Source organism: Chelmon rostratus, chromosome 11 (genome assembly GCF_017976325.1).
Source record: "Chelmon rostratus isolate fCheRos1 chromosome 11, fCheRos1.pri, whole genome shotgun sequence".
NCBI classification, from domain to species: domain Eukaryota; kingdom Metazoa; phylum Chordata; class Actinopteri; order Chaetodontiformes; family Chaetodontidae; genus Chelmon; species Chelmon rostratus.
The window spans coordinates 21,161,560-21,185,201 of NC_055668.1; the positions used below are offsets into that span (position 1 = coordinate 21,161,560).

The 23,642-nt window shown below is 42.3% G+C and overlaps 1 protein-coding gene across 1 annotated transcript in view; it reads left to right on the forward strand.

The window, feature by feature from the left end:
• Positions 1–6,451, forward strand: part of slc8a1b (solute carrier family 8 member 1b) — a 125,424-nt gene extending 118,973 nt beyond the window's left edge. Inside the window, exons 9-11 of the mRNA XM_041946885.1 lie at positions 41–130; positions 4,718–4,821; positions 4,994–6,451. Coding sequence (XP_041802819.1) covers positions 41–130; positions 4,718–4,821; positions 4,994–5,266 — 467 coding nt within the window. The 3' untranslated portion in view covers positions 5,267–6,451. The remainder of the gene's footprint in view (positions 1–40; positions 131–4,717; positions 4,822–4,993) is intronic.
• Positions 6,452–23,642: the final 17,191 nt, after the last annotated feature.

The following is a 23,642-nucleotide window of genomic DNA, read 5'->3' on the forward strand; positions in this document are numbered from 1 at the left end:
TTATGGTGATGATGATGATGCTCCTTCAATATGATTACAGGGGACCTGGCCTCTCATTTTGGCTGCACAGTGGGCCTGAAGGACTCGGTCACAGCGGTGGTGTTCGTTGCATTGGGAACCTCTGTACCAGGTGAGTGTTTGTGAGCACATTCGCTGGATGTTCATCCACCTCTTCATCTTAAATATCCTGTTACTGAACTTTCCGCCAGCTTTAATCAAAGAGCTTTCTCTCTCCATATTTGGCACTGAGCTTCATAAGGCCTTTAACTCAAGGTCTTCAATTTAGAAATATATTTCATCAATAATCTCCTTCGGGGATCGTGCCTTGACATTTTCTATTCCTCGCTTCAGTTTTTATTACTTTGAGTTTTATTCCGCGTCGATATCTGTTCTGTCGAAGCCTCATTAAAGTTAGTGCTCTTTTAAACAACAACCATGTTAAAACAAATCAACAGGAGCTGCAATATGCAGTGAAACATTATTTCAAGTGTGGAAAAAGTGTCAGAAACGGACTAAAGGTCTGGAAATATCAGAGCAACACAAACTTTTATGGAGATGGGTCAAACATTTGAGAAACATGAATGTGTGTTAGACCACAAAGGAGGAATAACTTTTTTTTTCTAACTGCTCTCGCTTTGTCGATTACTCAACTAACCCAGACACACAAGGGTTTTGGTCGACAAAAGAATTTTTATATTTTATTCGTTACTGGAAAATTATAGTCGTAAATTTGGCACTATTATGATATTCCAAAGCTTGCATCAGTAATAAGCACTAGATTTTAAGAGGTTACAGCAATCATTTCCAAAGGAAATCTACGGATGAGATCATTTCAGTTCGCAAATTGCTTTGCTTGTGGTTAAACATCCAAATAAAAACATGAGAAATAAGACGAATGCACGGCATGTTGCTGCCATGCTGAGGGAGTTTTTACCATCCCTGAACCAGCAGCCGCCAGCGTCTCCAGTGTGTCTTTATACGTGGGAGTCTGTTAGAAGGCGCAGTGCAGTCTGCAGACAGCAGCATAGATCATCGGATAAATATGAAGGATGACCGACGACGGCAACAGCCGGCTAAATATGTTTAACCTTGGCCTCGGCCCTGTGCTTCCACACACACACACACACACACACAGCACATGCTTCGATACTAGATCTATAACATTCAAACACATAAACAACGTCACAACTGTAATTACTTTCACCAACAGACTCACACACTCATATATTGTACTAACATATTAAAACTTGAAATAGGTTTCACACACACTTGCACACACACACATGCGCGCACCTGTACCGTGACCGCTGCATGTTATTAGCATGGGGCTATTTGTCATGTCAGGATCAGGTGGTCCCTGTCCTCCCATTTAGGGAGCTCAGGGATAAAAGTGATCTATTATATACTGTTTCACAAACACACACACACACGCACACGTGCAATACAAACATATTTTTACACAGAAAAACTAAGTAATATTTGAACACATGCAGACAGAAATACATGTCCTCGAACAGTTGCATTTACACACACACACACATATATACAGCTGCTTGAAACGCAGAGACACACACACGTACGCACAATGTGGAGAGCTGCAGAGTGGAAAGAGTGGTTCAGCCTTTCTGAGGCTCTCAGCCTTATTAACAGAACCTCCCGTGGCCCGCACACACACACGCACACACGCACGCACACACACACACACACACACACACGGAAACAGACCTCAAGTTCTGTGGCTATTACAGTTAATAAAACCCATCCTGTGCTGTGGTTCCATGATGATTAACCTCATTTATCACAGTTAGCCAGGCTAACACACACACACACACACACAGAAGGAGATAAGAAGAAACCCGCAGGAGTGGAGCTGTTAAAAGAGAATTAGAAACTCTGGAAATTTGTGGACGATTTGGGGTTCAGGTAAAACCTCTGAGCTGCATCACTTTAAGACTCCAGAGTACATTTAAAGTATTCAGCGCATCATTTCGTGTCGGCCTCAGAAAGTCAATGAAAGCGCTGTGCAATAAATGTTAGGTCTGAACAATAAAGCATCTATACAGAATTTATTCATTTTCTTCCAACATGAGCCCTTTAGACTGACTGCGACTGAGGCTGAGACAGAAGCAAACTGCAGCAGTGGAAATAACATGAGATGAAAGCATATTTGACCTTTTTAAAATTGGTTGTGGCAAAATTGCCCCCAAACCTCGAGGGCATTGAGGGCATTAAGGGATATTAAAGTGGCATAAAAGTCTTGTGAGGATAAAAAACTAAACTTGTTTGCAGGAGTCCTGACAGAAATCTTTCAGCTGAGCCAAAGGGAACTGGAGACGAGGGTAAAGATGAGCAGGAGGACAATCAGTAGAAATGACTGCTGCCAACTTTGGTTTGAGAGGCTCAAACAAAAAACACTCATTCAAAATAAGTTGTGCAGCAGCATTACAGACTTTCTATGCAACTGGTCTCAAAGTAAAGACTCATACTAAATCAATTAGTATCAGTAATCAAAATAATCATTAGTTGCAGCCCCAAATAGAATCATTATTAGAATACTGGCTTATGGTTTTGTAAAGACAATATTGATCAAACTCCCCTCAGCCAATATAACAATCAGTCAATCTCTTCATTGGTGCGTCTCTTCAGCAACTCACATAACCAGCAAAAGACACGTCAGTCGTCCAACACGTGGTCCAGAGCAAGAAATGTTCTGCTCAATCTGCTCTCAGATTTGTTTTGAATATTAAATTACCCAAGAAGATGATTTGTATCAGTTTTTGAGGGTCAGTTTTCCCCTGATCAGCAACCTGATGACCTCTGATTTTTCCTCCATCGCCACCATCAGGCAAAAGTTTCCACATGCAGAAGGATTGCCTTGAGCACATCAAAGTTCCCCAGTGAGTCCCTCCACCTTAAGAGGCGAGAGGAATAAGGAAGCGGAGGAGCGAGGAAGGGGAGGTGGAGGAGGGAGAGACCGCTTGATTGACAGAGAGGCAGGAGAAAAGGGCAAAAAAGTCTCCGGGGAGGCGCACTCACACAGAAGGAGCTGCATGGCGGAACCTGTTTCACGCACACGCACAGACACACACGCCGCGACCGAACATGCATGCACCCACACACTCACCCACTCAGCAAGCAAGGCCAGTGGATGCGCACATACATGCACGGGCCGTTGCCAGCTGGTGGAGGCACGGCGTCAGATTGGGGCCAGGTGGTGTCTTTCGCCAGCACACACAGACAGTGCACATGTATGCACTGTGCATAGAAGCACATGCAGGCAGACAGGTGCACAGATATCCTCCATTTATACACAGACACACACACATAAGCCCAGCGGGCCTGTCCTTGAAGCTTTAAGGTGTTGGCCTACGGGGAGATTTATCTTTGCTGCCTCTCCCCTCCTCGATCCTGTTCCGGTCCTCCCATCATCTTCTTTTCCTCAGCCAGTTTGGCTGCCTCTTCAAGACAGCCCTTCCTCCTCTCCTTCACTCTATTCCTCCCCTCGCTTCCTTGTTTTTTCACTCTGTGTTTATTTCCACTCAGTGTATCTGGCACGAAAAAGCAAGAGGACATGAATCACTAGAAGGCCAGAAAATTAGCGAGAGAAAGGAGCGCTAACTGATCATTTGGCTTTTTGCTAAGTCTTTGTGCTCTCAGCAGCGAGCCTATTGTTGACATCTGGCAGGGTCTCGGCTGCCCTTTAGCACCGCGAGAAAGACCGAAGCCTTTGGGGCTGCTGCAGCTTGGCAAGCATGAAAACAGGGGGGAAATTTTGGGACTAAGCAGAGCAACGTTGATTAGTTGTCAGGCCAAGAATTGTTTGCCCCTGCAAACTGAGATCCAGCCTTGTAAATTATTGATCTTGGACCAAATCCGGCCTGTGCTGGCTGCCAGCGACAGAACACTGTAACAGGATTAAAGATTTGGTTTCTAATTTAAGGTTCCCTGTCTAAATGAGAGAAAAAGGATTTGTACGGTGTAATAATTATAAGTGTTCGGCATTTATCAAGAGCATCCTTCTCTCTTGCTGTGTAATTCCCAAATAGCTGCATGTCGATCCAGGTCAAGGTTAACTGTAGAACATGCAGTCAGTTTACCTGAGAAGCACATGTTGTGTTTTTAAGGGCAATGCACTGTGACTCTGCCGAGGCCTCATCTCTCCATGGTCTTTGATCTGATGGTGGCACATGAGGAAACCAAGTCCAGCCAAGTTTTGAGGAGATGTGCACAAAAATCTGGCCTGATGGTCGCACTGGAGTCAATTTTTTTTTTTTCCCATCAGAGGCATTATTGCCCATATCGAACTGCACACTAACCACAACAACTGTGGTTTCTGATTTCAAAGAGCACAATGTATTTCTGTATTCATCTTCAACCTTCACACTCTGACCAGCAGACATGTCCACCAATTTCTTTCCTGCTTTGTAGATTTTGACTCAATTTGGCATCACAGCCTTTTTCTATAATTGATTTAAATGGTATCGGGGGTCACTGATTACTTAACCCAAAAAGACGTGTAAAACATGGTTGCTGTCATGCTTAAGAACTGCCCAAATCCCTGAAACAACTGTTCTCTCTCTGCTGGATATTGTTATGGAGAGACTTTTGTTTGCAGATGACCCAATGTAATCTCTACAGAGAAAAACAGCAACACTTTTGATAAGCGTCCATTCAGTGGCATGTTTTGACAGGAAAATGCTTTTCTTAATCCACCCAGATACCTTTGCCAGCAAGGTAGCTGCTATCCAGGATCAGTATGCAGACGCATCCATCGGTAATGTGACAGGCTCCAACGCTGTCAATGTTTTCCTGGGCATCGGGGTGAGTCCGGCTCATTTAAAGATTAATTAATTGATTCATAGCTGTTGTGTGAATACGGTGCTGCTTGTCATGCTGTGGTTGAACTAATTACAAGCATGAATCTGTCATTTCATGAGTACCATGAGTCACTTCTTGTCATGTTGTTCAGTTTGGCTCTGCTGATGTTTGACAGGTGGCGTGGTCCATTGCTGCCATTTACCACAGCAGCAATGGGAATGAGTTCAAGGTGGATCCGGGCACGCTGGCCTTCTCCGTCACGCTCTTCACCATCTTTGCCTTTATCAGCGTCGCCACGCTGATGTACCGACGGCGGCCAGAGATCGGCGGAGAGCTGGGCGGGCCCCGGACTTCGAAGGTCCTGACCACCATGATGTTCATCAGCCTGTGGCTCCTCTACATCCTCTTCTCCTCGCTGGAGGCCTACTGCCACATCCAGGGCTTCTAAGATAACGGGAGATGATGAAGGGAAGGGTGAAGGAGAACATGGAGGAAGAAGCCAATGGGAGGTGGATGGATTTGGAAACTAAGGCCGTCTCGTTGATCTATCACTCCTTCCCTTTACGCAATAGACTGATTGACGAACGAATGGATGGATGTACAGATGAAGGAATGAAGGACGCATTGAAGCATCTAAAAACACAATGGGAAGGAAGTACGGATGCATGGAAGGAACAACGACAAACAGGAAAATCACAGGAGCTCGAGAAATAGCTCAGAAGATGGAAAGATGGCAGAAAAAGGAATAAAGTGAGGAATACATTTTTTATCTCGACCTATAAATCCTAACCAATTAAGTTGTCTCAAACCCACCCTCCGTTTCAAAGTCATAAACCTAATCCCAAATGTGTCCCAGCTGGTTCAAACACACAGAAATCCAATGAGTTTCAACAAGATGAGGAGCGAAAGGTTAAAACAGACATACAGACACCATCACAGCTCCTACAGTAGGATACAGCGATCCCATTAATCCCCTTCCGGTTGGAGCAGTGCTACTCCCGCATCCAGCGACAGCAACAGGCATGAGTTGGGCAGAAGAACTCTATCAGTATGCAAATGCATGGCCAGACGATACTGAAAACACAATCAGAGGAAAGCGGATATATATTGCCACAACGGCAACAAACAGCGCGTGTGCTGGTGTGTGACTGTGTGTTTCTGTGCTTGTGTGCTGTGGGAAGATGGTCGAGTACTGTGAAAAAAAAAACACAACAAAAAAACGCCTCTCGTTTCGCTTTCGCCGCGTGAGACGGAACATGCTTTTGTACACGAGGTCTTTTTGTCTCCCAGCCTGTAGAAAAGCTGAGTAAGACTCTCTGTGGGAGGGCGCGTTCAGCGGAGCGAAGTGTTCTGAACGTCGCTGAGGTTAGAAATGTAAATAAGAAGAGCTGAACGTAACACTGCAGCTCCACTGTTTTCCCTCTGAATGTCTTGGTTATGCCATGCGCTCTGATCGGGCCCTCTCTCTGTCGCTTTATACTGTAGATGTAAATGATTTAAGGTCTAATTTGAATCAAGAAGGGGTTAGTGTGCTCTTACCTTTAATAAGGCCGCGTCTGAGAAGACAAAACGGCCACTCTACCGTTTAAAACTGTTAGAGAAACAATTATCATTGCATAAATATTTAGGTTAATCTTGTCTTGTTTTTTTTTTTTTAACTGTGGAATTCTGTTACCTGGTTTTCCACCAATGAGATTGCCACGATTGCGTGTCACTCGTAACATCGCAATAGACTTTGAACAATTTAGGTACCGCCCCCTGTGAAACCTCATAGGCTGCCTCTGTCATCGTTGATCCCTCTTTGATGCCACCTCCCCATTGGTTCATTCAACAGCTTCAGTCATTATCCCCGTGTGTCTTAAGCACCTCCCCCTGGCTGGTCAGTGGACCAATCAAAATCCTCAAGGGCTTTGTATGAAACAACCACTAATCCCCGAACCCTGACCCTTGATTTATAATTCCTCGCACAGATTGGTCTTTAGGGGGCTATTTAACAGAGATTTGCACCAGCTGCTCAGTTGTTGGGACGTTGCTTCAGTGTGGCAAACGAGACTACACACCAGACCTGAATAGTGGAGGAAGCGTCACGATCAACATCAACCTTTCTTGGAGACTTCCCGTAAATTGCAGTCAGTCTTATTCCAAATTAAACCGTCCATGCAATGCTCTCTCGCCCAGGCCACCGCCGCTCATTATTACGCTTCTTAAATATACAACCCTTCAGGCTTGTGGACCATGAAGGTGAGCGCCTGACTTCATGTTGTTTCTTTATTCAAGGGCAAGTGTTTGGCCCTGAATAATGAACCGTAATGTAATCTGTGTGATTCACTGTTTCAGGCCATTCAACCGTTGACTCTTTACTTCTGCAGCTAGTTTTCAGTCTTTACCTGATCTGATGAAGGGATAGTTCACAAGTATTTGATACTGGTAAATACTGTTGTACTACACTAGCCCTGGAGAGACATAGAGCCTGTATCTAATCTCAGACAGCCAGACTCTTATAGAGGTTTGGAGAGGATTGTTTTAGCCCAGAAACTGGCCCTCTGGCTCATGTTCGCAAAGAGAGTTCAGCTCAGTCCGGCTCTCTTTGGGTTGCTCTGGTGATTCACAGTAACCAGATCACCAAGTGGCTCTGTTACAGTGCAGATTATAGTTGAATATGAGATGATGTACTTGAGATTCAAGTGGTCTAAACATGTTGATCTGTCCCACTAATCTCACTTTAAGATGCAGGCAAAAACAGGTTCTGCAATGAAGTTATCTGTGGCGTTTTTATTGTGTTTTTTGAAGTATAACAGCACACTTTGCCTCAGCCATCTTCTAACTGACTTTAAAACAGGGCTAAATTCAGTTAGTGTGCAGAGTTTCTGTGTGCATGATATGACAGAGGTCTGGCTGCATTAGTTCCTCTCTAGAAAACCGTGGCGAGGGTTTTAAAAACACCAGGTGTGCCGTTTGAGGACGCCAGCTACCAAACATGATCTCAAGCAACAGGTGAGCTTTTTGAAAACCCTCAGCACGTGTCAGTCCCTGCTTTCAGATCACTGTCAACATCAGAATACGACACTTTCAGCGAGTAGTCAAATGAGCCACACTGCAAGAGCGACAGACCGACAAGCTGACGTTATCAGACACTAACTGGAATCTTCCTCGACGATAACATATGTTCAGTATCAATTAATAGTCAGTTTTCTTACTTTAATTAAGACACAGCTCCTTTGTTAAGTTCTTCAAACAAAGTCTTTTGTCTCTGAAAAAAAGAGACGTCCTAAAATTATGGAAACCAACAGCTGCTATCCTGAAAAAACTTCTGTGCGTATTTTTGGCCAAACAAAACGCATAAAAGTGGCCCAAAAGCCTGTCCTGAAATACGTGTAGAATATAAATCTTCAAGCCTAACTTGACTGTCAGAGAGGTTTACACTTCAGACTGTTAACTATTTTACTCGTTCAAGCCAAAACCACGGAGATCTCAACGTTTGCGAAACTTACTGTATACGTAGGCATTCTAACAGTCCATCGTTCGTTGAATGGCACTATACTTTAGGCATCTGAATTGGCCAGAACTTTCCTGCTGATGTTGTGTTTTTTACTTGATGTATAATACAATAAGTGGTATTTTAAATGTCATCTGTAAAGTAAGTAGTCTGGGCTAGATGTAATCCATTTAAAACTTGACAGAAATCTTGTCACAGAGAGCTTTCAACCCCTGTGAGAGAGTAGAGCTGTGCAGAGCGCCGGATTGGATGAGTTTGGCAAATCCACAGTATCTTGACGATGATTTAGATGTTATGTTACTGATTCTCCAAATGATGCACCTGCAACGGAGAACCAGCAGGTGACGCTATGCAGAGGTGAAATCACAACTCACACCTCCGATAAATGCCCTGTAGCATGAGACCTCTGCTATTTGCAGCATCAACGTTACACAATTTGGCAACAACTTGAACAATAAACCACTTTTCTAAACTCCAGCATTAAATTACCCTTTGACAGCCAATTATAAATGAGATTTGACTTGTATTTGCCAAACTCTGCACCATGTGAGGCTCTCCATTAGAGTAGCTGTTCTCTTGTGAAGGCCTTGGAGTGGCAGTTTACCCCTGTTTTGCCAAAGGGAAATCTTTCTATTAGAAACTTAATATTTACAGTTCAACCTGTAAAGGGTTTTCTAACCAGTGGATCTTTCTTAAAACGCCAAATATTATTCATATTTCATGAACACTCTGGAAAGAGGCAAGACCGTCCTTGACGTTGTTTTATCCTGACCAGAATCTTTCTATTTAAATTTGTATGCATTTGTCTCTTCACTGGCATGGAGCTAATGGTTTATACACTGTAAAAACGGTATGCTAGCTTGCGCAAAAACAAAAAAACAAAAAAAAATTGTGGGAGCTGTTTGCATCACTTTTTGAGTAACTTCAACAGGATCTGAATTACCTTTGAGATTTCTAAATCTTGTTGAATTTCCTTGAAATGTGCCGAATTCTCCAGAGTGCAGGAATGAAAAGCTTGCAGTAATGTAGTTGTTTGCATCAAATTAGTTTGCTGCACAATTTTTCCAGAAGCTAACCTATTTCACTGATGGGAAGTTCGTTCTTTTGCTACGCCGGCTTTGTTGCGCCGCCTCTCTCAGTGCATCCACCTTGACCTGATGGCAGATTAATGACAGCTGTTCAAAGCCCCAAGGCGGGAAGCTAACACCGCTAACAAACTGCTAGCTGCGACCAGCAAGTTCGCCCGCTTTGCCTGGCACGATTTAAAGTTCCCGTCCAAGTTCTTTCTCTTCTAAAGCAAAAGCAGGCAAAGAATCACGAAAGCACTTGAACTTAGCTTCCTGCCTTGGTTTGGACTTCTCAGGCTTGAGGGGTCAAAGGTCAGCCAGGCCACCGCTGTAAATATAACACTAAGAGCGAGCGAGGAGTAGAATAATGAGCTGTAGAGTTGAGTAGATTTTTTTTTTTATTCTTCTGTGGTGGGGCTTGAAGAAGAGGGCAGGGTTTTAAATGAAGGAAAAGCATTGCACTGGCTCTTGTCGCTTATGTGAAACGGCTACTGCGCTGATTCGTTGAAAATGTTCGCAAAGTTGCTTCTGATGTAAACAACAACGGATTTTGTTTTTTTGACTGGGATGTACACAATAATAATGTTGTACCTGATGTAGAAAAAAATACAGTGGTGTTGAATCAGTTGTGAACCATTAACGATGTTGCTTGTGACGCAAAAGGTCGGCGACGCGTTTCCGTCGCCTCGTTCGCTTCTTAAACTGACTGTTCCGTCTGGCGGACTGAGGGACACGTGAACGCAACGCCAGACGAGCGGACGCAAAGGAAGGATGAAACGCCCCGCTGGTACGAGCTGAGCAACATCTCGCTATAGCGATCAATGTACCGACGGGGGAAAAAAGAAAAAAAAAAACATTACCAGAGCTATTCTCTACCCTTAAAGTAACTTTTGACGAGATGGGATGAGGATGGTGATAAAGAGAGGAAGGAGGAGGAGGAAGGCGAGGATGAACATTAAAGAAAAAAAACATGAAGTTACAGCCATACCTTGATTTCTGGGTCAGTGAGGTTGAAATGGACTTCTCCTGCCCAGCATGTGTATTGTTATCGTGTCTCTCTGTCCCTCTGTGTCTCTCCCCTCTCTTTCTGTCTTTCTTTCTCGGCCTCTCTGCTGCCGAAGCAACCGGCGGCAAACCTTTTGTTCTGTCTTTTCTCCCCCAGTTCCCTCCCTGCCCTCCGTCTCCCTGATGCCATGTTTTCCATATTTTGGAATGTCAATGTGCTACTTGTTGACACTGTGCATGAATGATAACGTCTGTATATAGTTATAGAGAATCGTATCCCATTCCCCTGGTGTTGACAAAAAAAAGTGGTTTGAATGTTGTACAGATTCAGGTTTTCTGTTCACCTTTTATTCTGTTCAGTTACTTTTTTTTTTTAACGTACGTAGAGCTTAAAAAATGTTTTTAATTTAAACGAAGACGACAATGTCTTGTTTTGGAGTAACTTGCACATTACTGATTAATTAAATAATTTTTTTTGTTAAAAAGGCAATATCTGCTGTTATTGAATGAGAGATGAGATCTTAAAGCAGTTATGTATCTTAAATAAATAATCTATACAGGAGTTGCATGGGTTATTTGTACAAAAACAAAAAAAGACACTGCTTGCTACTTCTAATACCGTGGCTGTATTCTCTGACAGAGGGCGAGGAATACTGTATGTACATCTAAAGGTTATTTTGTCATTAAAGAAATAATAATAATAATAATATTGTGTATATACTGTACAGTGTTATAAGTGAGGTGGACTATATGGCCATCACGCTAACCGTAGAGAATTAAATATACATATTTATTTAAAGGAAACACTCACTACACTCAAGAATGACATATATTGCCTTTTTGGGAGGAGTTGTAGTTTGCTTAAGGCTTGTTTCTCTCTGGCTTTCTTCTCTCTCGTCCTCTTTCTTCTCCTCTGGCTGGGTTATTTCATCCCTCTTTTCATCTCCCTCTCCCTGTCGTCTTTTATTTTTCGACTGGAGGGGCGTCTCAGATGGGCTTTTGTCGGGCTTTTCGCTGCTGATTCTGACTCAGACAGTGTGACTTTTGTCTGCTTGGTGTACGTCTGGCTGCTTGTCCCAATGACTCAACAGCATCTCCTGCTTGTATTCACCTGTTTTCTATCGGCCCTCTTACATCTATCTATAGTTAAGTACAATATATCTGCCTATGTGCCATTCTCGTGGTTGCTAAATCCCTCCCTTTTCATCTTTCTTTCTTTAATCCCGCCTTTGCTCCTGCACATCTCTTTCCATCTCTACCTCTCCCCTCCATCCATCCATCCATCCATCCATCCATCCATCCATCCATCCATCCTTTCTTTCTCTGTTCTTCTCTCCGCTCTCACAGGGTGTATTCGGGAAATTCATGTTTGTCAGCTCTGATTTGGTGTGTTTTTTTAAATGGATTAATAACCGCAACAATTATAATGTTGGTAATAATGAAGATTATTTTTTTCTTTCTACGTTTTGATTTATCTTTTTTTTTTTTTTTTTTTTGCCGCTGTCCTCTGTCCGTGCGTGTGAGTGTTAATTTTCTGTTGATTTTATTAATTTTGTTGAACACCAACTGATAGGAGGAAAGTTGTTGTATGTGTGTTGCCACTAACTGTGACTGCTCTCCATGGTACTTCTGATAAAACCAATAAAATAAAGTTTGGGATACCCTGTTTCAGAGACCCTGCGAGTCCACTGCCTTTATCGAGTGTGTGTGTGTGTGTGTGTGTGTGTGTGTGTAGCGCAGTCGACAGAATATAATGTTGGCATTCTACGTTTCGGCAAACCACAGATACGTTAAATTTTTACCTTTCTTAAGTATCATATCAGCTTTTCTATGTATCAAAGTTACGTAGTGACGACTACCACTTCATGCATATTAGCTGAGTTTCTTGTCCAGAGGAGGAGGAGATTTTATCTAGATGTTGGGACATTTTCCAGCTCGAATTTCTCCGACTGGGGCTTAATAAAGTCGTATCTTATGTTTGTGCTAACGGAATCAGGAGTTTTTAACGAGATGATGGGACATTTCTCAGCTTTTTAGCGTTTGTGGCAACAAAAGCAAGGACTAAACTGGGTATTTTAAGCCAATACGCGATCTTTTCATATCCTTTATCAAGTGGTTCATGTGCCTAAGAATAGCCAGACCTTAACTACAGCACTGACATAAAATTGAAAATTAAAATGTAAAGTTTCAACATATCTGTGGTTTGCAGAAACATACAATGCCACCATTTATTCTGGTAATTGTGTGTGTGTGTTAAATTCAATCTGCAATGAACGATTCAATATGAAAGCTTTATTATGCAAATTTCTCTTAGAGTTTATATTTTAATGGAAGTAAATGGGAATTTCAGCTAGCTGTGCGTGTGTGTGCGTGCAGCCTCCCATTTACACAAACATCCATTTTCTGTTACATGTTGAGTCGATGATGAAAATGGCATTTGCCTGAATGGCTGACATCTCATTAACTGTCATCTGACTTGTTCTGTCATTGTGTGAGAGATGGAAGCGAAGGCTGCATCATTAATTTGGTCTGGTTTTTTTGTTGTTGTTTTTTTTCAAATGTGGCCCAAGAAAAATAATGAATGTGCATTGTCTCCATTCTCCATGCTGCTGCTGCTTGTTTTAAACACACATATTCACCAGTCCTTCTTTGTCAGAGAAAATTAGACGAGATAAATTATTAATTTGTATTAAAAGAAAAGCTCATTTTAACCTTCCAAAGGATAGAACATTAGAGAGAATTAAATGTTTGACTAATGGACTAATTAAATCTGCTATCTGTATCGGAGCAGATTTATAGAAACTGAACAGTACAATGAAGTTCTCATTTCCAACAAATGCACGGCTTTAGTTCTGAGCTGCACCTTTTGTGTTAGTTAGCTAATCACATATTTGTGGCATTACAGGGTTCACCCTGTAATGGACTGGTTAATCAGAAACAGAAAGCTCTTATTTTACTGCACATTTGCAATTTGCTCTCCTTTTTCTGCATTAATTTTCACTGTGCACAAAGCCAAAACGGGTAAAGAGCAACTACTGAACATGCAACTAATTATTTTAATAATACATCTAAATGTTTGATAGACGGTTTCATACACTAGGCTTGTACCCAACTCAAAAGTGGGTTCGAACTTGGGCCGACCACCTTAAATGCAGTGGTCCTGTTCGGCTCGGGTGGAGCTGCAGGCCACCTCCAGTCCTGCTTTCTCACTGACTACGTCCGGCATTCACTCACATTTCATCCCTTTGGCTTCACTCCAGTGAAATGTGGCTCAGTTCCATTTAGCTGCTTTGATTTTAAAGTTCTGCTACTGGGCAGACTCGCTCCCTGTCACAATGTCTTGGCTCACTGGGACACTTTAATGGGACAAACAGGTCAAAATGTTTGCAGTGGAAAAGGCCAAGAGGAGAAGTGGATAACACAACAACGAGCGAACCAAACCGTTGAGCTGGAAGCTGCGTGGAGCTGTCATGACACCTGAAGCAGACATTTTCAGAACAGCAGCTCTTTGACTTTGTAAATATGTGAGAGAGAAAAGTTAATATTTTTTGAATCACATTCAGCATCCACTGAAGAATGAGTGACACTGCAGCTATGCTGATATGCTCATGCCATCGCCATGTGTCAACGCCACTGTCACAGCAGGTCACCGTTAACACAGATGGAGGCAAATTGGCCGTACACTCTAAAACACTGTTATCCTCCAGTGTCGACAAATAAAAACTCGATTGCTGACCTTTCAAGGCGTTTGTTAAGAGCACACTTCAGGTCAACCTTCCTGGTGAAGTGGAGGGTCAAAGTGAAGCCTGGCTGCGAAAATTACAACGTGCAAGGCTTTTAAAGAAGTCATAAAATGTGAGTGTGTGGATAGAAAGTTGCACAGCTGGTCAGTAGAAAGCCTTTACCGCCATATAACATCAGGCTGATGGAAGAGTCCGGTTCTTCTCCTCCTCCAGCGCTGCCACTGTGATGGATGTGCCCGTTCTCTGCGTGCAGAGTGATGGATTCTTCGCAGTTCCATTAAATCCTCTTCCTGGTAGGGAAGGGTTTTTTTATTCCATTTGAAACAGGGTTGTCTAGTATTTGTGCATTTGAAGATAATTTGATTACACAGCCTTTTTTATGATGTTCTCTGCTTGCAGAATGTGAGTCTGCAAAAGAGATTTGTTGTGGTGTGTTTTACGCTGCTTGTGCACAGGTGTTGAGTCTTTTCACTACCTGCCCGCTGACGCATCTGTCTAAAATTATGCTGTCTCCTTTGATTTTATTAGACAGGTACGTGCCTGGACGGTCTCTGCTTGCAGGTTGGCATGCTTGGAAAGAGTGTGAATTTATATCTGTACTCTGTGTGTGTGTGTGTGTGTGTGTGTGTGTGTGCATGGTTGCCCCTGAACAATGAATGATGCCTGAACTGTCAGAAAGTCTGTGTTGGCTGTCAAGCTCGACACAGCCTCTTAGTACGAGACAACAGGACCGGCCTTGATTTTCTCTCCACCGTTCACTCCTCTTTGTTTTAGCTGTCTGTCAGTGCTCAAAGCCTATACATTGAATAATGTTCCGAGGCGAGACATTCAAAGGTTGCACAGAAGAAACTTCCGATATATGTTGTACTTCCTGTTGTCTATATTCTGCAGTGAAGGTGTACAAACTATAAAGCATTGTCAAGATGAATCTTAAAGTCAAAACAAATGCATTTTCTTTAAGTGTCATGTGAATTGTCTACGACAGCAGTGAGAGAACGGATCTGTCTTTGCCCTTCTGGTTTCCTTGACAACATTTCAAAGGTTTTGCAACAGTAATAACTCTGTCGGTATGAGACATTTCTCCTCTGGGACTGGCTAACCATTTGTCACTTTTTGACAATATTAGTGACTCTGCTTGTTAACAAAAGAGATCGCACTGAAAGAAATATCATGATTTTTAATCCCCTCTTGTTTGTTTGTTTCTTATTAGATCAGAGTATTACTGTATCTCCTATGAAGAATTAGCTTCTAGTTATGAACTTACCTGCACACCAGGGGCCAAATACATAAAGCTCTGTGTAAAATAAAACTGTGCGCGTGTATATGCATACACATTGTTTTTGCTAGATTTGCAAAGCTACATTTATGAATTGTTCTGATTTTATAAATTTCAATCACTGACTGATCTCCACTCCCAGAGTTAGCCATAAATGGACGTAGAAACAGCCGTTTGCAGTCATTAGAACTGTCAATGAGGCAAAGACGAAGGTCAATCACACCGACTGCGGCACATCTGTGAGCAGCAGCCAAACAGCTGTGATCTCAGGTGATCATGACTGTCAGCCAGAGGCCAGTTACTCTGCTCTCTTTCTCCCTCTGTGTTTGTTTCCCTGCTTCTGTATGTGTGGATGGGGTGTTTGAGCCTCGCCTCTTGTGATACTTCACATGTTTATAGTCAATAACGCTACTCTGTACACATGACGTCATTTGCACATCTGTCTGTCCTGAAAGAGGGATCCCTCCACTGTTGCTCTTCCAGTGGTTTCTTCCATTTTTACATTTTTTACCCCCTGAATTGAGGGTCTAATGATAGTGGCTGTCATATGCTGCAGAGATGGAAAAGTCCTCTGAGGCAAATTTGCGATTTGTGATATCAGACTACATGAAAAACGTTGACTTAAATGGCTTGACTGTGGCTATTCATAGCGCCCATACCACTAATTAATCACCTGCACCTGTAAGCTGTTTATCATTGTTAAACGTCAGAAGGATGATCAGTGATTAGTTTGTGGAGCTCAAACTGAAACAGGCTTCACAAAGTGCTTCACAGCTCACTTTAAATGAAAGGATCTTTAGCACCGGGAAATCTCTCATGTTGCTTCATTAGAACTTTTCTCACTGTGTGATCAAATGCAAAACATATTTGGTTTACATTCTCCTGCTGCACCTCAAAGCTAAAGTAGGATAATTAACGCCTTCATCATTTTCACCGGCACATTGTGTTTGGTGTCCCCACTTAAGTTCCAGCATAGCGCTGCCTAACTTCAATGAGCAGACGTCTAATCAGCCAGAATAAGTGAGAACACCTGTGTGGGCGTGTTCCTCTAAAGGAGCACTGGGATATTTTTGGGAATATGCTGTTTTAGCTGAGTTAGATAAGAGGATTAACATCAATTCCATCTCTGTGTGTTCAGCTAAGAGATGGTCCAGGATGTGTTTAGCCTTGTCTGGAAACACGGTGATATAACATAGTGATGGAAAGTGCTTCTCTGTGTGGGTTGATGTTTTATCTTATTTGTCTTCATGTGTGTCTGTTTATGTATCGGTCTTATATGAGGTTACTGCCACTCTTCTTCTCTGGTGCCCTTCACAGGTGTCACAGCTTAGAAAAACATTTCCTCTAGAAGCCTTTAAGTGGGTTGGGTGCCTTGGCTGCATCTACAGTATAACAGGGAAAAAGCACAGCGACTCTTTATGTTTCATATGTCAGTCTAACTTTATTTCACTGTCTAGACATTAATTTGGTCCTTCATACATTTCTGGCTTATTTCTGTCTCTCGGTCAGACATTATACTGCCTGTGTCAGAGGTTCGGGATGACAGCCTGGGCAGCACTGGAATAACAATACCTGCCAGATTTATTATATGCACAAGCATCCAAGAGAGATGGCCAAGTATTATCGTTTTAGTAATTTGGCAAAATAGACCTAAAACAACTCTACGCATCCTTGTGAAATGGTAATTATAGTTAAAGAGTATAGAATTTTGATTATTAGTCTTAGAAAAATAGTTCTCTCACAGTCCGAATTCATGGTCAATGGATAACAGGAAGTATGAAACAAAAATGTAGATGGAAGAAAACCAAACTACGCCAGTCATCTATTTTTTTACAGAGCTGCAGATTTGTACAACCTTATGGTTAAGGCAGTATCATGATATCCTTCTGGAGAGGCTCAGAGAGTGTGTGATTTTATCTGAAACTGCATGTACATGATTTAAATCTTACCCGTCTTGTAAAAAAAAATCTGTGTGTCCATGAATGTGTCCTCATTTGCCTTATTAACATATGGTGTACCACAGGGCCTTATTCTTGATCCTATCATGTTCCAGTACCTGGTGTCATTTTTATGCCGATGATTCACAGCTGTAGTTTCGTTATATCTCAATGACTGGAAGGAGACACCTGTCCTCTGCTCGTTTCAGGATAATACTAAAATGTGTCTGTGCTCTTATTTAGCCTCAATTTTTTTGAACAGCTTCTCCTAAAATCAGGGAAGAGTACAAACTCGTTCTTACAGGCTTTTTCTTGAATTGATTATATTCTTGTTGCGCCCGTGTTTTGACATATCTCCTTGATTATTTATTAGTATTAATATTCTAACACATACTTTTCTCCCTCCAACCCTGCAGATCAAGTGGCATTTGTGTGGTAATAATGTCAAGCTTGTTGAAAAAGAGAGGGGGTGCTGTCTGTGCAGGACAGGGGGTTAATTTTCTAGTAATGGGGCTGTCACTTTGTCCTCCCAGCAGTAAATGTCCAGGTTAAAAATACACACACACACACACACACACACACACACACAAAGCACACACAAACTGCGTAGTAAATGTCTATGAGACCATCATCCAGCGCTAATACAGTACATTATGTCTGCTTTTACCATTGCAAATTATTAGCTGCTTGACTGGCTTGACTGACAGGCCTAAAATGAGAGCATGAAGTACTTTCACGTACTCTGTGTGTGTGTGTGTGTGTGTGTGTGTGTGTGTGTGTGTGTGTGTGTGTGTGTTTACACATGGTAGAGCAGGTGTTTCACACACATGGCACGGATTGAAACTAAATGTCAGGCAAATACCAGAGCATGAACTCTTGCCTGCAGATCCGGTGTTGATGTGCTCTTGTGTGCGTTCGTGTGTGTGTGTGTGTGTGTGTGTGCATGTGTTGCCTATTGTAACTACCATTGTTAATGCAGCAGAGGTCGACTATGTTCTGGACACTGCTGGTGTGTATGTACCCTGGTCACCACACAACAAATTTTAGTGTAAAACGTTCCAAAATTAACTAAAGTTATGAACGTAATGTGAAGAAGTCTCAGTTTTAATTTATGACAAAGACGTCTATGTATTGTGTTCCAAAGCTGTATCGACTGAATCTAGCATGCTATCCAGCTAGCTGTCCTATCTCAAAATATCACTTTTTATCTCACAAGGCAATAGTCCGATGGTATACCCCCCTGTAGTTTCAGCTGGCCGCCGTGTGCTCTAACACGAAGTCAGCTGCCAATGCAATGCATTTGTACATAAGCCAAAAGACTACCACAAAACAAACATGGATGCTGTGAGGAGGATAGTGTGGTTTTTGGCAGCTTCTCTCAAATCTTAGAGATTTGGGAGCATCCATGAACACACCAACAGTCCCTGCTCACAGCTGACAATAACGGACCTTTGATAAATAAATTGTTCACTGTGATGGATTATCTATCTCAACCAAGTTCCACGTCAGTGAAAGTTAATTTTCCCTTGGTGAAATGTCTTGAATCCAGAGGCTGCCTCGAAGGTAGGAAATCAATCTAAGCGCCTATAGGACTCTGCAATGACGTAAAGTGGATGCAATTTGGAGTTAATGGGCTAAAACATGCAAAATCAACAATATGGTGCTTTAACACTTAAATCTTATTCAGCTCACGAAGCTGCACTAATCAATACTTTTTTATAATGATGATAGATCAGATGACTATGATGGCGCGATTCGAACTCTAATGGCCACAACCACACTGAGCTTTACATGAACGATGATTTTCTACCTCTTTTTTATAAACTTGTCATTGCATATTACTGCTTTGATTATTTATGATGCCTTGACACTTTGCTGCTTGTTTTTAATCATATTGTATAAGGCGCCCTTGGGTACTTTAAAAGGCACCTATAAATAAAATTCATTATCATTATCATTATTATTAATGTAAAAGATGATGCTCGTAGTGAAGATCCCACAGAGATTCAAAACGTCTTCATGCCCCTTCAGTCTTCTTTTCCACCCAACAATATTCCACCGTAAACAACCCTGTTTCTAATAATTGTTAAGACAACTTTGTACACATTTATTATATGTCACACTTGTTTTCAGCAGTGTTGTGCAAGTTACTGAAAATTAGCCATTAGTTACAGTTAATAGCTACTTCTCTCAAAAAAATAACTGAAAAACCAGGACCAATTACTGAGTAGAAAAGTAATTACTTACAAGGGAAAGTAGCTTTTGCATTACTTCTAAATGTCTTCTTCAGTTATTACTAATGCACACACAGTTATATTATTTTTATCTCACTGGGGCGCAGTGTGGGACAAGACAACTGTCAAATTTTATCTATCATTGTTCCCATTATTGATAGGAGGAATTAATACTCCCGACCACCAGAGAGCAGCAATGATCAGCGTCTTGTGTTGTGATTTGGTAGAAGATGACCAACATGCTGGATTTAGGCTACATGTTAGCCAGGCTTTGCGACAGTTGTTCATAAATAACTACATTTGAAATTAGAAATATTACGATGAAAAGAAAGCTGCATCTTTAAAGGGCCTGAAAACATAATTTATCCATCATGTTCTTTCTGGGAGTGACGGAGTCTGCAGGAACATACTCTTTTCTGCTAGAGTTCAAACTGTTTTGATGCTTTCACATTAGAGATTTCCTTTTTTCTCTTGGCTCTTGTCACTGGTTTGAAGTGAAGCCCAGCTGGGGAAAGCCAATGTCACATTCTCCTGCACCAATCACGATTTAGCTACATCTGAATGAGAATCTGATGGCATTTTTGGTGTTTGGTTACTGTCAATCAAACCACACACACAGCCCTGATAGAGCAGATTACTTAAAAACATTTGTTTTTGAGTGTTAAACACTGAATAAATATCTTCCTTAGAAATGTAAGTGTTTTTGAGAAATACGTATGATCTGAACCCAAGTTTTCAGGGGCTGTAAGTTTCCAGGCTCCATCTTTCTGCTCCAGTCTTCCTCCTGCAGCCTCCACCCTTTTCTAGCTGTCTTTACATTTGATTCTCCTTCTGTCCTTCATTCCCTCCTTCCCTCAGTCTGTCACCTCACTCGTCTGTTGCTCTCTCTCTTCTTTCTCTCTCCTCCGTTCTACATTAACTTCTCTTTCAGTCTCTCCTTCTATTCCTTGTCTCACTTGCTCGTCTTTCGCCCGTTCTCTTGCCAGAAGTTGATGACTTTACACGCTAGCACATCCACCGACAATAAACACGGCAGGAGGTGCACATGCACGCCGTGTCCACGCACGCTCTCGTCAGTAGGTTACTCTGTGTCAGCGACCGTTCTCTGCTGAGAGCCCGTGGGCGGCGAGATGATGTCGAGTTACTGTGGCGATTCTCTGTTGCCGCGGCGAAGCTTTCACAACAACCGACCGCACACAGACGCGCACGCTCAGGTCCACATGGGCCTACACGCCTACTCGGGGCTGGAGACGGGAAAAGCAGCACGCTTCCACACATACATCCAGACATGGAGGCGCCTGTATGTGCTCCCATCTAAACTCAGGCCATCAGGTGGAGTCACCCTGCTTTAATGAGGACACTCCGGCCCTCCTCAGGTGTTATTTTAAACATCGCAGGGAACCATGTGAATCCTTAAAGCTACTCTCTGAAGCATATGTAGGTGTCCACATGATGATGTCAGCAGTTAGCCCTGCTGCTGAACAGAAGGCTCCTGGATTTGAATCCACCAGTCGGGCCTCTGCGGGGCCTTCTGTTGCACGCTCTTGCTGACAATGCTCCGATTTCCTCCGATTTTAATTGGAAAGCTGAAGTTTTCTCTTTCGTAATTTGCATGATATTTCACAAATCTACTGTAGGCAAGAACGTAAACAACAAGCTTTTTTCTAAAGGCAGCTGTAGCAACAGTGTTTTCATTCAGCCTTAAGTGGAAAAGGTGGCTTTTTATTTTGCAGGGACCACTCATCCGTTACATTTCATGTCTCTTAGTGAAGCACAAAGAACAATTTACAGGAAGACAGAAGTAGATAAAACAGGGACAACAAAGCTGAGCAAAGATACACATAAATTAGCTATCATGGACATACAAGTGGATGAAAAAATAGGTCAATACATTTGAAGAGCAATAATGACCAATAGCATACAGTGTTTATATGCAAGTCAAGCGTTTCTATGAATTTTAAACAATACAGTAGTGCAAATAAATAAATATACTGTCTATTCATGAAGTGGTTGGTTATGTTTGTACACAGTGTGCAGGATTTACTGTACATCTGACAGTGACGCACATGTTAAAAGCATTTTAAACCTTAAATATCTCATTGGTAGGTAAGTGGGTGTTTTCCTATTACGGGTTTTTGACGCTAGATCCAGAGTTTCCATCTATTGTCAAGTGAATTTTTATCATCAAAATGTCGCAAAAAAAAAAACAAAACAAAACAAAACAAAGAAAATGCAAATTAGGCACGTTTCTATGAACTTGTTTGGAGCGATAAAGTTTCGTTCTGCGTGGCGGTGACAAACAGAGTAGAAGAAGGGCTCAACGTTCCCTTCATGTCAGACAGTGTCGGCCATGTTTTCACGTACCTGCTGTTGGCTCTACCAGCCATGTTTTCATTCCGTCATGGGAAAATCCGGGAAGATGACGACAGTGCAAACAGCTTCTTCTTATTTTTCTTTGGGTTTTGTTGCGGAAACAACTGGTCACGTGAGACGTGTCGGCTATGTCAGAAAAGCTGCTTCCATCTAACATTCGGCAATTTAGCGGAGCAACCATTTTTCAAAAAAGGCAATAACCACCTCAAGCGAGCGTAAAAACCTGAAATTGTTGATGTTTTTTAGAATTATGTGGTGTCCATCAAGCTTTTCCAATGCGATACTTCAAAACACACATAAAAACGCCTTGATGGAGACACGGTTAGTATGACTGACTAAACTGTTTTTCGTAGCGACGGCGAGTGGACGTAACATAAGCTGCTGCAAATTTGTTCACTGGCTGATGGGAAAAAATACGTCTGCTGTCAAATGCAACATTTTTTAAAAATCTGCTTTATTCTTAAAACAAATAAAATAACGGACAACATACTGTGCAGACCTGCATCCCCACTGGGCCTGTAAAGCCACGTTTAATGACAGTAGCGAAGCGTGTTTGATACCGTGTTTGTGTGTTTCTTGTCTGGATTGAAGCTCGTCAGCCTTTTTCCAGTCGAAATATGCTGAAACGCTGTCTCTCTTGATGTCTTTCTCTATATTGGCCAGAGAAACATTTTTCTGTGCCAAGAAATCAATCTGAAGCGAGCTGAATTGCCAGAAAAAGACGTTACGTGCTTCAGAAATGAAGCCAGAGATTCCAGGGAAAGCTGTTTGAAAAAAAAAAAAGCCAAAGAAAGAGGAAAGTGGAGATAAGAGATTAAAAAGAAAAATATGAAAGAATGAGTCCTGTGCAAATCCTTGCAGTTTTATATGTTGTTTATGAATTACGTGCACTGCTTTTCATCAGCGTGTGTGTACAAAATCAGTCAGATTTTCATCACACTGAATGATTAAGTCGTACTAGTCTGATAGCCGGTGGAAGAAAAGGGGAAAAGAGTGAGAGGGAGGAAGAGAATAAAAGAGCGAGAGAGTAATAACACCAATCAGACGGCATTAGCAGAGCAGAGACCAGTAATTGGAGCTGTGAAGTGTGACTCATCGACAGCGAGCGAGACCTGACACACACACACACACAGAAAAACCATCAACCACTTGTACCGCTCTCTCTTTCTTCCTGTGCTGCCGTCACTGTCGTCCCTTATTCTCTAAGTCACTTTATACATCCGTTTGATCATTCTCTCATTTTTAACTCACACAGACACACAAATGGTTTGCCCAAATTCTCCACCTCCATTTATTCGTCTATTGTAGACACACAGACACACACACAGACACACACACGCTCCTTCCCGGGCTGACATTCACACAGTGCTGCCAGCTACGCCGCATGAGAGCTCCTTCCTGCGCCGCTCGCCCACCTGCTGCATCTCGCGCCATAACACGCAGAGAGAAAGCATCTTTTCAACCTTTCTGAGCGAGAAACACTTAACGGAAAGTGTCACCTCTTCTGTGAGTGTCCTCTTCTTCAGCAGGCCTCACGCAGGGGAAATGGTCCTGTGCAGGTGGAGGACGGATTGCTGTGCTTGTGACCTTTGGACAGGAGTGTGGTTAAAAAAAAAAGTCACAGCCGTGTGATATGAGTCCTTTTTTCTACCGGCTAAAGCGACGTTACATCGATGGTGTCACATGTGAGGGG